Source organism: Chelonia mydas, chromosome 1 (genome assembly GCF_015237465.2).
Source record: "Chelonia mydas isolate rCheMyd1 chromosome 1, rCheMyd1.pri.v2, whole genome shotgun sequence".
Lineage (NCBI taxonomy): Eukaryota > Metazoa > Chordata > Testudines > Cheloniidae > Chelonia > Chelonia mydas.
In genome coordinates this window covers 214,471,068-214,483,014 of record NC_057849.1, presented here as the reverse complement: position 1 = coordinate 214,483,014, position 11,947 = coordinate 214,471,068, and the positions used below count along the sequence as shown (strand labels likewise).

The 11,947-nt window shown below is 49.3% G+C and overlaps 1 protein-coding gene across 1 annotated transcript in view; it reads right to left on the bottom strand.

The window, feature by feature from the left end:
• Nucleotides 1–348: 348 nt before the first annotated feature.
• LOC102941695 (alpha-2-macroglobulin) overlaps nt 349–11,947 on the bottom strand; it is a 58,133-nt gene continuing 46,534 nt past the window's right edge. The window contains exons 32-36 of the mRNA XM_037912670.2: nt 6,764–6,854; nt 3,430–3,498; nt 2,898–3,000; nt 1,938–1,979; nt 349–516 (exon numbers count right to left, since the gene is read on the bottom strand). Of these exons, the coding sequence (XP_037768598.1) occupies nt 491–516; nt 1,938–1,979; nt 2,898–3,000; nt 3,430–3,498; nt 6,764–6,854 (331 nt within the window). The 3' untranslated portion in view covers nt 349–490. The remainder of the gene's footprint in view (nt 517–1,937; nt 1,980–2,897; nt 3,001–3,429; nt 3,499–6,763; nt 6,855–11,947) is intronic.

The following is an 11,947-nucleotide window of genomic DNA, read 5'->3' as shown; positions in this document are numbered from 1 at the left end:
CCAGGCCTTGACCACTTCATCCAAAGGAGACCCTGTTACATGTTAGCCGTATCAGGCCCCGGCACACAGCTGAGTATTTCTGTTTCCATCCCGTAGTGGGCAGAGAGTATCTACAGTCCCACAGTTCATGTTTACAAGTAAGGAACAATCCCGTACCAGTCGCTAACTGGAAAAGGTGAGGGCTACTGGACACAATGGTGCTTAGCAGATCTTTTCCCACAGACTCTTTCCCCCTGGCTGGCTGTACAGGACAGAGCCCTAGCTGGATGGGACACATGTTGGCCTGAGAAGTCCTGGGGCTGAGCAGGGATAAGGGGGTTGGGAACAGAGAGGCCAGGAGCCATTGGTCAGGGTGGTGAATTCATTTATTTGTAATGTTTGTTTCCCTCTTGTTGCTGCTGTTTTCTCTCTGTTGCTCCCTCCAACCACCTCAGCCTGCGCAGAGGCTAAGCGGGTGGGACGCAGGAGGCTCGGAACACGACTCCATCCCTCACACATTGCTCTGCTCGGCTCCCACTGTGAGGGGGAAAGGAGCGGGAACAGGAGGGGTTTAGAGAAGAGACTGGCTAGGCCTCCCCTGGGCTTGGGCACAGAGCCAGCAACACACATCCAGGGCTGGGCACAACTGCTCTGCTGCAGGGAGCACAGCTCTGCCAGGGCCCCAGGCAGGAGATTCCACGGCCCTGATCTCTCCCTACCAGGGACAGGGCCTTGCCTCATCTACCTCCACAAGGAGCATCTCATAGCGCCGGGGAGTTACAGGACAGGATCCAGCGCAGGCTGTGTCAGCCTAGAACCATCCCTGCTGTGTCTGACACTGCAGAGCAGGGATGGACCTGGGGCCACAGGATGCATAGGCTCAGCTCGGACATTTGCTTTAGGAGTGAGGTGCAATGTTCCCTCTAATTTTTGATATGCTGTGTGAGCAAAAAAATTTCTTCTGTGCAAATTTTTGACAGGCTGTGTGCACAAAAAACTTCTTCTGTGCAAATTGTTGTGCTTCTGTGCAAATTTTTGTGCACGTGGTGTTTCGCCATGTGCGCCGGGTTTAGGATCTGTGGGTGCGCGCACACGCGCACAGCTTAGAGGGAACAGCGGCGAGGTGCTGATCTGGGGAGCACGTCCTCTCCCTGCCCCTTTGTTCCTATGGGACCCAGCACAGAATGGAGTTAATCCATTTACACAAGAGCCATCAGTGCCCATGGGAGGGAAGGGAGCTCCCTGCATTGGGACTGAGCACCTGCCTGTGGATCAGCACCAGGGGCATGAAGCCCAGAGTAGCCCCTGGATCTTGAGATCCTTCCTGGGCCTCTCAGTCCTGCAGAACAAGGGCTGGGAGAAGGAGGCTTCTGCTGAGTCCTGCTGCTGGGAGACCCTCCCCTCCTCTGTCTGCCTGGCTCTCCTGTGCTTTGGTTCTTTCATTCACTCTCTGATCCTCCCTGTCACAGATATTTTGGCTCCTCTGATCCTAGCCAGAAGCAGGAAGCTCAAACCCAACTGCTGGGGGAGAGGGGTAAAGAATCTGAGCTTACAGGACAGGCTGAGAGGCCTCAGGTTCTTATTTGATCCGAGCCCAGACAGCTCATCTCTGAAAGCTTCACAGAAACAAGCTGCCCAGTGAGATGGCAGGGACTTGTTGGCTCTGATTGGGCTGGAGCCCTCGCCCCGCCCCAGGAAGAGCCTCTCACAAACCATTGCAATGGCCCAATTTCCATAGGGCTCACGAGGCAGAGGCTGCGGGGTGAATGGAGCATCTATCCCCCGGAATAAGCAAAGACGCCATCAGTGCAGGCAACAAACCCCTGTGCAGGGGAAAAAAGCCACCAGCTCCGAGTGCACGGGGGATGCACTGCCTGGAGCTGAGCTCTCGCAGCGGGGAGTAGATCTGGGGGTGCTGTGAGCAGGACGAGGGGAGGAAATGGCTCTTCATACGCTACCTTTGCTGCAGGGGGCACTGTACTCGGCGATGGCAAATTCATCTGGAAGACAAAAGGGAAGGGAGATGTGATCAGGGCTGTGTGAGACCCAACCAGGACCCCTCACACTTCCACCAGGCCCTGTGGCAGAGAGCTGGCACCGCACCAGAGATCTCAGGAAGGAGGGGAGGGAGCCCTCTCTCCAGGGGCACTGGGGGAACCTCAGCTGGGCTCCATGGGAGGAAGACAACAATTACCCCAAGGCTACAGCGCAACAGGCATCTCCAGAGGGTCTGTGCCAGGTGTCCTATGTCCGTTTGCACCTCGCCTGACACACAACCGTCGGGGTTGCTGTTGGGCTCTGGTTTTGTCACCCGATGTCCTAGCTGGGGAGGCAGGGAAGCGAATGTGCCTCCTCTGGGTCACCCCCAGACCTGGGATCTCAGGGCAGGATTTGAACGCAGGACCCTCCAAGATCCCTGGGTTGGCACCTTCCCTCTACAGTGCGGGAGGAGTCTGGGCTCATGGTGAGAGCATGAGGCCAGTGGAATATGATCCCTCGCCCATAATCCCTGTGTGCCCCACATTCTCATCTGGGAGAGGGGAGACGCTGCTGAGATGGGCCTGTTGTGTCCAGAGATGAGAGGGGGACGCTGTCTGCGTGGGGCAAACCAGTGTCAGGGATGGTGGCGGCAGGGCCGTTCAGGTTGGAAGCAGGAGGAGAAGGGAATGGGGTTTGCCCTTGAACCTGCACGGGCAGTCGCTGAGCAGGCACCGCTGGCGTGAGGTTCTCAGCTCAGCCCCAGGCCTGTCCCCACCCTCAGGAGGCAGCACAGGGGTGGAGAGGTGGATCATCAAGAGAACGAGGCCAAACACAACCCTGAGCCCAGTGGGTCCCCCGTGGCTGTGACTGTGGCCTCTCCCCTCCCTATGACAGGCCCATGGTGGCTAACATCCCCCCAGCCCTGCCCCCACACACACCCGTCTCGTAGTAATCATAGACTTTCACCAGCGCCGGCTTCAGCCTCTGCACGGGGAAGTCCTGCTCCACCGTGAAGGAGAAACTCTGAGTCACATTGCTCACCTGGGGTGTGGGGGGGAAACAGACGAGATTCAGGAGGACGCTCTGAGCGACTTCACCCCCTCCTTCCCTATCTCCCCACCCCTCATCCTGCAGGTCCAGCATCTGCCCTCCTTGGCTGCAGGGCCTGGCAGGGATTCAGGCCCTGAGGGAGAAGGGAGACGCCCTGCCCCCCCCGATTCCCCTCCCCCCAGGTACAAGCTGCTCTCCCTGATACCCATATGCTGGGGGGAGAACAGGTCCCCAGCTCTGTATCTTGCGGGGAGCAGGAAGTGCTGCACAGAAATGCTGGAGAGCAGTAGCAGCTGTGCAGGAATACATAGGTTTGTTTTCCCCGGCCAGTGCCTGGGAGATCCCGGCTCAGTGCCTCTATGAAAGGTATGTCAGGGGATGACTCTCCCTGGCCCATCCCGGCCCCATGTGAGCGCTCACCTGCTCCATATACAGCAGCACATGGTTGGTGCTCAGATCTGTGCGTTGGATGTGGTTATGTCCTTCCAGCTGCCAGTGGTAGAGAGAGAAGCAGGGTGTTACTGAGCCCCCTTCAAACCACCCCAGAATCCTAAGGAATGGGACGCTGAAGCAAACTCAGAATCGTTAGCATTTATCTTTGAGTTCTCCTGGGGGACGGGTGATTTCCCAGGGGATTGGAGGCAGGCAAACAGAGTATCTAGCTTTAAAAATGGGAACAAAGAGGACCCAGGAATTCATAGACCAGTCAGCCTAACATTCATACATGGAAATATAGCAGAAGAAATTATTAAACAGTCAACTTGTAAGGACCTAGAGTGTAACAGGACTACAAGATAAAGCCAACATGGATTTGTCAAGAACAAATTATGCCAAACCAACCTCACTTTCTTCTCTGAGAGGGTTACTGGCTTAGTGGATGGTGGTGGGGGGAGAGGGAGAGGAAAGCAGTAGTCATCATATATCTTGATTTTAATAAGGCTTCTGACACAGTCCCACATGCCATTTTCATATGAAAATCAGGGAATTGTGGTCTGAATGAAATTATTATAAGGTGGATGCACAAGTGGTTGAAAGACTGTACTCAAAGGGCAGTCATCCACGGTTTGCTGTTAAACTGCTAGGGTGTATCTAGTGGGGTCCTGCAGTTGTCAGTCCTGGGTCTGGTACTATTCAACATGCTCATTCATCACTTGGATAATAGAGTGGAGAGCATGCTTATAAAATCTGTGGATGTCACCAGCTGGGAGGGGCTGTACGCACTTTGGACAGGATTAGATTTTAAAATGACCTTGCCAAATTAGAGAATTGGTCCAAAACCAACAAGATGAAATTCAATAAAGACAAGTACAAAATACTACATTTGGGAAGGAAAAATTAACTGCACAACTACAAAATGAGGAATAACTGACTGGGGGTAGTACTGCTGAAAAGGATCTGGGGGTTATAGAGGATCACAAATTTAATATAAGTCAGCAATGTGATGCAGTTATGAAAAAGGCTAATATCATTCTGGGGTATATTAACAGGCGTGTCATATGTAAGACATGGTTTGTAATTATACCACTCTACTTGGCATTGGTGAGGCCTCAGCTGGAGTACTGTGTCCACCTCTGGGCACCACACTTTAGCAAAGATGTGGATAAAGTGGAGAGTCCAGCAAGCAGCAAGAAAAATGATAAAAAATGTGGCAGACCTGACCCATGTGGAAAGGTAAAAACTCTGGGCATGTTTAGTCTTGAGAGAAGGAGCCTGAGGGGAGAACCCGTTAACATATTTGAATACTCTTAAGGGCTGTTATAAAGAGCATGGTGATCAACTGTTCTCCATGTCTGCTGAAGGTAGGACAAGAAGTAATGGGCTTAATTTGCAGCAAGGGAGAGTTAGAAAATTTGTCCTAATATCTAACCTAACTGTAATGGTAATTAAGCACTGGTACAGGCTTCTAAGGAAGGCGGTGAATTTCCCATCACTGGACATTTTTAAGGACAGGTTAGACAGACGCCTATCAGGGATGAGCTAGGTTTACACGGTCCTGCTCCCTCACAGGTGGCTGAATTTGATGACCTCTTGTGGTCCCTCCCACTCCTACAGCAGAGTCCTGTGTGGGACTATTTTTCAATCCCACTCCCACCCGTTCCCGCTGTTATGGCAACGGGTCCTGCGGGATCTCAATCCCACTGCAGAGTGCTACACTAGTCACACACAGGGCTCTATCCTAAAGCTCTGTGATTCTTTGCTGGTGCCATAGGCACTGACTCTGTGGGTGCTCTGGGGTTGGAGAACCCATGGAAAAAAATAGTGGGTGGCCCACTGATCAGCTCCTCTCCCTTCCCCCCCCCGGGCACCTCCCACCTACTGGTGGTCAGCTGTTCAGTGGTGTGCAGGAGGCTCTGGTGGGGAGGGAGAGAAGCAGGGGCAGGAGGAGGCAGAACGAGGGCAGGGTGCACCCAGGGGAGGGGGTGGAATGAGGTGGGAAGAGGCAGGGCAGGGGCAGCCCTCGGGGGAAGATGGCAGGTGTGGGCAAGGTCTGGGGCACAGCAGGGGTCAAGCAGCCTCGGGGAAACCAGAAAGTCGGTGCCTCTGGCTGCTGCTGCTTTAAAGGAAGAGGGAAAATCTGTACTGTGGCTCCATGGGCAGTGCGTAATGCAGCTGAGAGAGGCTAAGCCTCCCCAAACCTCCACTAATGCACCCAGCCGTGGCCCTGGGGCTGGGCTGCAGCAGGGCTCAGAGCTCCTCCAGGTGGGCCAGGGGTTGGGGCTGCTTGGCCAGGCCAGCTGGGGTTCCTCTGTCTGCGGTGGGGGGCTCAGGGCTCCTCTGGCCCCAGTGGGTGAGAGTATGGGGGCATGGGGGTGGGGCCTCAGGCAGAATGAGCAGGTTAGCGGTGGGGCCTCGAGTGGAAGGGGTGGGGCAGGGGCTAGCCTCCTCGAATGGGGGGGTTCGTGCACCGCCTATGTATGGCCCCGCCCTCCTGGTGGACTGAGATGTGAAGTACCACAGTCTGAGACCTGTGCGGCTGGGCCACAATCAAGTGCAGCATCAGCTCAGTGTCTGACCCATCCCGTGAGGGGAGGGCTGGGGCTGTGGGCAGGGCTGGGGCTCTAGGCACTGCCTCCCCTGTGCTGCTCATAGGTTTCATTAGTCTGATGGCATCCCACCTCAGGGCCCCTCTAGGGACACCTCCCAACATCTGAATCTCCCTGAGGAGATGCAGGGCCCAGGGTGGGCTCAGGAGTTGTGTGTGTGTGTGTGTGTGTGTGTGTGTGCGCGTGCGTGCGCGCGGGGCGGGGGTGTTAGAGCTGGGGGAGAAGAGAGGGATGCAGGGAGGTGGGGGCTCCTCACTCTCTCTCCCAAGCACCCTGTGAGCCCAGCCTGACTTCCCCTTACAGGAGCGCTGCCCCCTCCAGGGGAGACTGTGAGGTGCCTCCAGCCTGGCCTGCTCCCCCTGTGTGTAACAGTTTACCAGGGAGTCACAGAGTGGAAGCTCAGGGGGATGGGATGGGACGGGGAAGGAGTGGGGTATCAGGGGAGGGTCAGAAAGAAGAGATGGGGTCAGAGAGATGGGAGACAAGGGGGGGGGGGGCTGATTCTGGAGAAGGGACTAGGGAGTGGCCAGGCTGCACTGGTAAAATGAGGGGTTGCGGTTTGGAGTTGACCTGGGGCCAGATACCCCTCAAATGGGGTTGGAGGCAAGGGGCCCTGGATGCCCACTGGTTGGGGTTGTGGGGAGCTGGATGCCACTTGGGTGTGGGGCAGATACCCTTGGCTGCGGCCCATACACAGAATGGGCCGTTACCTTCCTCACTGATGTCTTCACAGGGATGAATCCTGAGAGCATCTTAACGTCAACGATGACCATGTTGGAGACGGGGCGTTTCCCTGTGTAGCTGGGAGACCAAGCAGGAAACAAAACAAGGTTTAATACATCTCAGCACAGAGATGATTCACCTCAACCCTGACCTGCAGCACCTCACACCCTGCCTGGCTCCTGCTAGTCTGGCCCTGGTCCCTGGCTCCCTGCTCTGCCACTACCTTTCATTCCTGCCCTGCAGCCCAGCCCTGCTGCTATTCCAGTCCTGGGCTCCCCACACAGCTCTTCCAGTGCCCCTCAGTCCTGCCCTTGGAGCAGAGGAAGCTTGTTGAAAGTCCCTGAAACAAGACGGCATCCTTTCCAATAAGGGGTTTAGTTAAATTATTCCATCGTTGGTGGCAAGAGGAGGAGGGAACAATTGAAATCAGGAGTTAAATCACTTGGTTTTTTTAAATTATTCATTTAAAATAGAGTTGAGGTTTTGTAAAAGCAATGTAAGTATTGGTGCTGTTGCTACGTTAGATTACAGTTTGTGATGAACTAAGTTATAAAGACTTGGGTTTCTAAATACCACTACGACTAGGGGATCCTATCTGAATTTGACAGAACTTCTAGACAGAAAAACAAAATACTGGAAGTGAAGGAGCTGTGTCTACAAACTGTTTAGCAGGTACTGTAGGGGATATATAGAACAGGTATGGTTTGAATGATTAATAACTAGTGATTCTTTCCAGCCCTCAAAAATGAGAAAAGCTATCCACCTCTGTTTTATCCCCAAATAGGATGCACTTAGGAATAACATGGTTCCCATCAGGTGAGACCCTTTGTCTAAGGACCCACAGATCAGCCAAGGTAAGGAGTTGCTCTCCCCAAGAACAGAAACTAAAATGGCTAATGAGAGTATTGTTAATCACCTAGAAAAGAATCTCTCATTATTTGCATATGGACAAAACCTCTTTCTCCCTCCTAATCTAGCTAAAAAGAACTCCAAGTTATCAAGAAAGGGTCATTCCCTGCTTTCCTATACGAAGTGGCCCACTGCACATTGCGTGGATCAAGAGATGAGTGGGGAAGCTGCAAGCTAAACTGTGGCAAATCAAGTGCAAAAGTAAAATTAGGCAGGCCAAAAAAGAATCTGAGGAGCCACTAGCAAAAGGCATAAAAACTCACAGCAATTTTTTTTAAGTACATCAGAAGCAGGAAGCCTGACAAACCTCAGTGGGGCCACTGGACGATCAAGGTAAAGGAGCACTCAAGGAAGAAAAGGACATTGTGGAGAAGCTAAATGAATTATTTGCATTGGTCTTCACCGCAGAGGACGTGAGGGAGATTCTCACACTTGAGCCATTCTTGTTGGGTGACAAATCTGAGGAACTGTCCCAGTCTGAGATGTTAATGGAGGAGGTTTTGGAACAAGTAGATAGATTAAGCAGTAAATAGTCACCAGGACCAGATGGTATTCACTCAAGAGTTCTGAAGGAACTCAGATAGGAAATTGCAGAACTACTAACTGTGGCATGTAACCTATCGCTTAAATCAGCCTCTGTACCAGATGACTGGTGGACAGCTAAAGTGATGCCAATTTTAAAAAAAGGCTCCATTGGTGATCCTGGCAATTACAGTCCGGTAAGATTAACTTCAGTACCAGGTAAATTGGTTGAAACTATAGTAAAGAACAGACTGATCAGAAATAGATGAACACGATTTGTTGGGGAAGAGTCAACATGGTTTTTGGAAAGGAAATCATGCCTCACCAATCCATTAGAATTCTTTCAGGAGGGTCAACAAGCACGTGGACAAGGCTGATTCAGTGGATATAGTGTCCTTGGACTTTCAGAAAGCCTTTGACAAGGTCCTTCACCATAGGCTCTTAAGCAAAGTAAGCTGTCATGGGATAAGAGTGAAGGCTCTCTCATGGATCAGTAAGTGCTTAAAGGACAGGACACAAAGGGAAGGAATAAATGGTCAGTTTTCAGAATGGAGAGAGCTAAAGAACAGTGTCCCACAGGGATCTATACTGGGACCCGTGCTGTTCAATATATTCACAAATGATTTGGAAAAAGGGGTAAACAGTGAGGTGGCAAGCTTTGCAGATAATACAAAATTATTCAGGACAGTTAGTCCAAAGCTGACTGCGAAGAGTTACAATGGGATCTTACAAAACTGGGTGACTGGGCAAAAAAATGGCAGATGGAAATTCAATGTTGATAAGTGCCAAGTAATGCACATTGGAAGACATAATCCCAACTAACATACAAACTGATGGAGTCTAAATTAGCAGTTACCACTGAAGAAAAAGATCTTGGAGTCACTGTGGATAGTTCTCTGAAAAAAAATCTGCTCGGTGTGTAATGGGGGGATATGACTGAGGTCTATAAAATCATGAATGGTGTGGAGAAAAGTGAATAAAGAATAATTTAGCCCTTCACATAAAAGAACCAGGAGTTACCCAATGAATTTAATGGGCAGCAGACTTAAAACAAACAAAAGCAAGTACTTCTTCAAACAATACAGTCAATCTGTGGAATTCTTTGCCAGGTGATGCTGTAAAGACCAAAAATATAACAGGGTTCAAAAAAGAATTAGATAAGTTCATGGAGGATAGGTCCAACAGTGGCTATTAGCCAAGATGGTCAGGGACGCAACCTCATGTTCTTGGGTGTTCCTAAACCTGACTCCCAGCAGTTGGGTCTGGATGAAAGGGGATGGATCACTCAGTAATTGCCCTGTTCTGTTCATTCCCTCTGAAGCATCTGGTACCAGCCAGTGCTAGAAAACAGGATACTGGGCTAGATGGACCATTGGTCTGATACAGTAGGACTGTTCTTATATTCTTATGACCAAACTACTTTCTCTTCACCATCTACAGGGGTGGAAAAGTACATCTTTCTGTAGTCTGCACAGAGCTGTATTAATCTTTGGTTAAATAATCTCATTTGAGCTTGTTATTTGATAATCTTGAATCGTTATTAAATTCAAACTTGCAACATTCTATATGTGGAAAATATCTCTTGTTTTAATACATAATGTGAAATGCTTATGTACAATAAAAGAATGTGTGGAGTATGTCCTCCAAATTTAGAAGATTATAAGGGATTTTGTTGGTTTTCATTGTAAATAATTGCTGTGGTCTAGCAGTACTAGGAATTGTCTGGCACAAGGAAGAAGAAATGTTAAAAGATGTAAACCAGGGTATAACCTGGGAAAGGGAAAGAAATTGCTTAAAAGGGGGGATCCTAGTTGATAGTAGGGACTAAAAATGAAATACTGTCCTTGAAATGAATAAACAACCTCCAATAAGAAAATAATTTAACAAATTTGTTACACACAAAGCATGTACTGAATACCAATGGAAGCAGCAAGCAAACTGAAAGAATAGGAATAAGAGGATGCCCCTTACCCTCTTAGGAGCCCTGAAACTAGAATATATAAACTGTATTTTTAGTAAAAAATTCTCCTTTAGTGGCATAAAATCTCTGTCACTTCAGATCCAAACTGGTTCAATGTTAGCACTGGGAAGTTATTTCAAAACACTAGCTAAGTCATTGTGAGCTTTTTGATACACACTTTCAAAAATAGGAGCTTAAAGTTAGGTCTGCTCTACACTACAGACCTATATCTATGTCACTCTAGGGTGTGAAAAATCACAACCCAAATAATGTAGTTATACGAATCTAACCCCCCATGGAGACAAAGCTACGCTGGTGAGAGAGCTTCTCCTGTCAATATAGCTAGTGCCTCTTGGGGAGGTGGATTAACTACACTGATGGGAGAGCTCTCTGCTGTCGGTGCAGAGCGTCTTTATTAAAGTGCTACAGCAGTGTTTTAAGTGTAGACTTGTCCATAGGCTCTGTCAAGGTTCCTTCCCCATTCTGAACTCTAGGGTACAGATGTGGGGACTTGCATGAAAACCTCCTAAGCTTATTTTCACCAGCTTAGGTTAAAACTTCCCCAAGGTACAAACTATTTTACCCTTTGCCCTTGGACTTCCACTGCCACCACCAAACGTTTATCTGGGTTTATTTTTATTAGGAAAGCGTTGTTTGGAAACATCTTTCCCCCCAAAATCCTCCCAACCCTTGCACCCCACTTCCTGGGGAAGGTTTGGTAAAAACCCTCACCAATTTGCATAGGTGACCACAGACTCAAACCCTTGGATCTTAAGAACAATGAAAAAAGCATTCAGGTCTTACAAGAAGGATTTTAATAGAAGAAACAGTAAAAAAGAAGTAACAATAAAAAGAATCACCTCTGTAAAATCAGGATGGTAAATACCTTACAGGGTAATTAGATTCAAAACATAGAGAATCCCTCTAGGCAATTCCTTAAGTTACAAAAAGACACACAGACAGGAATATCCATTCTATTCAGCACAGCTTAATTTCTCAGCCATTTAAAGAAATCATAATCTAACGCATATCTAGCTAGATTACTTACCAAGTTCTAAGACTCCATTCCTGTTCTGTCCCCAGCAAAAGCATCACACAGACAGAGCGAGCCTTTGTTTCTCCCCCCCTCCAGCTTTTGAAAGTATCTTGTCTCCTCATTGGTCATTTTGGTCAGGTGCCAGCGAGGTTATCCTAGCTTCTTAACCCTTTACAGGTGAGAGGATTTTTCCTCTGGCCAGGAGAGATTTTAAAGGGGTTTACCCTTCCCTTTATATTTATGACAGGCTCTGAAGCCTATATTTTGGCATCTTAGGGTGGGTATTGTAAAAGCACTGAAATGATTTAGGAGCACAAGTCTGATTGAACTTAGCCTGCAAATCCTGGTGAAGGAGAATGCCTGGGTCAAAGCATACAGCTCCTGTGACTGGGGCAGTTCGCTATGTGGGAGGGTGGTGGTGGTTGCAGGTATAGGATGGGCTACTGGCCGGGCAGTTTTGTGTCTGAGTTTGTGTTGCTCTCACACTAAGGGTGTTACTGAGATGCTGACTTGTCCTTTTCAGCCTCAGAGAAACCAGCACAGAACGATCACTCTAACAATTTAGCGGGAGAAAGTAAAGAGCTAGCAATACAGAAATACAAAATCTGATTGACATTGAAAAGAGCAATTGCAATTAAGAAAATATCCTGATTTAATGTAAAAAATCCATTTTTAATTTTTGGAAAAATCAAAAATATTGATTTGTATCAGCTTTTCTGGGGGCTCCCCATACCTCTGGAATGA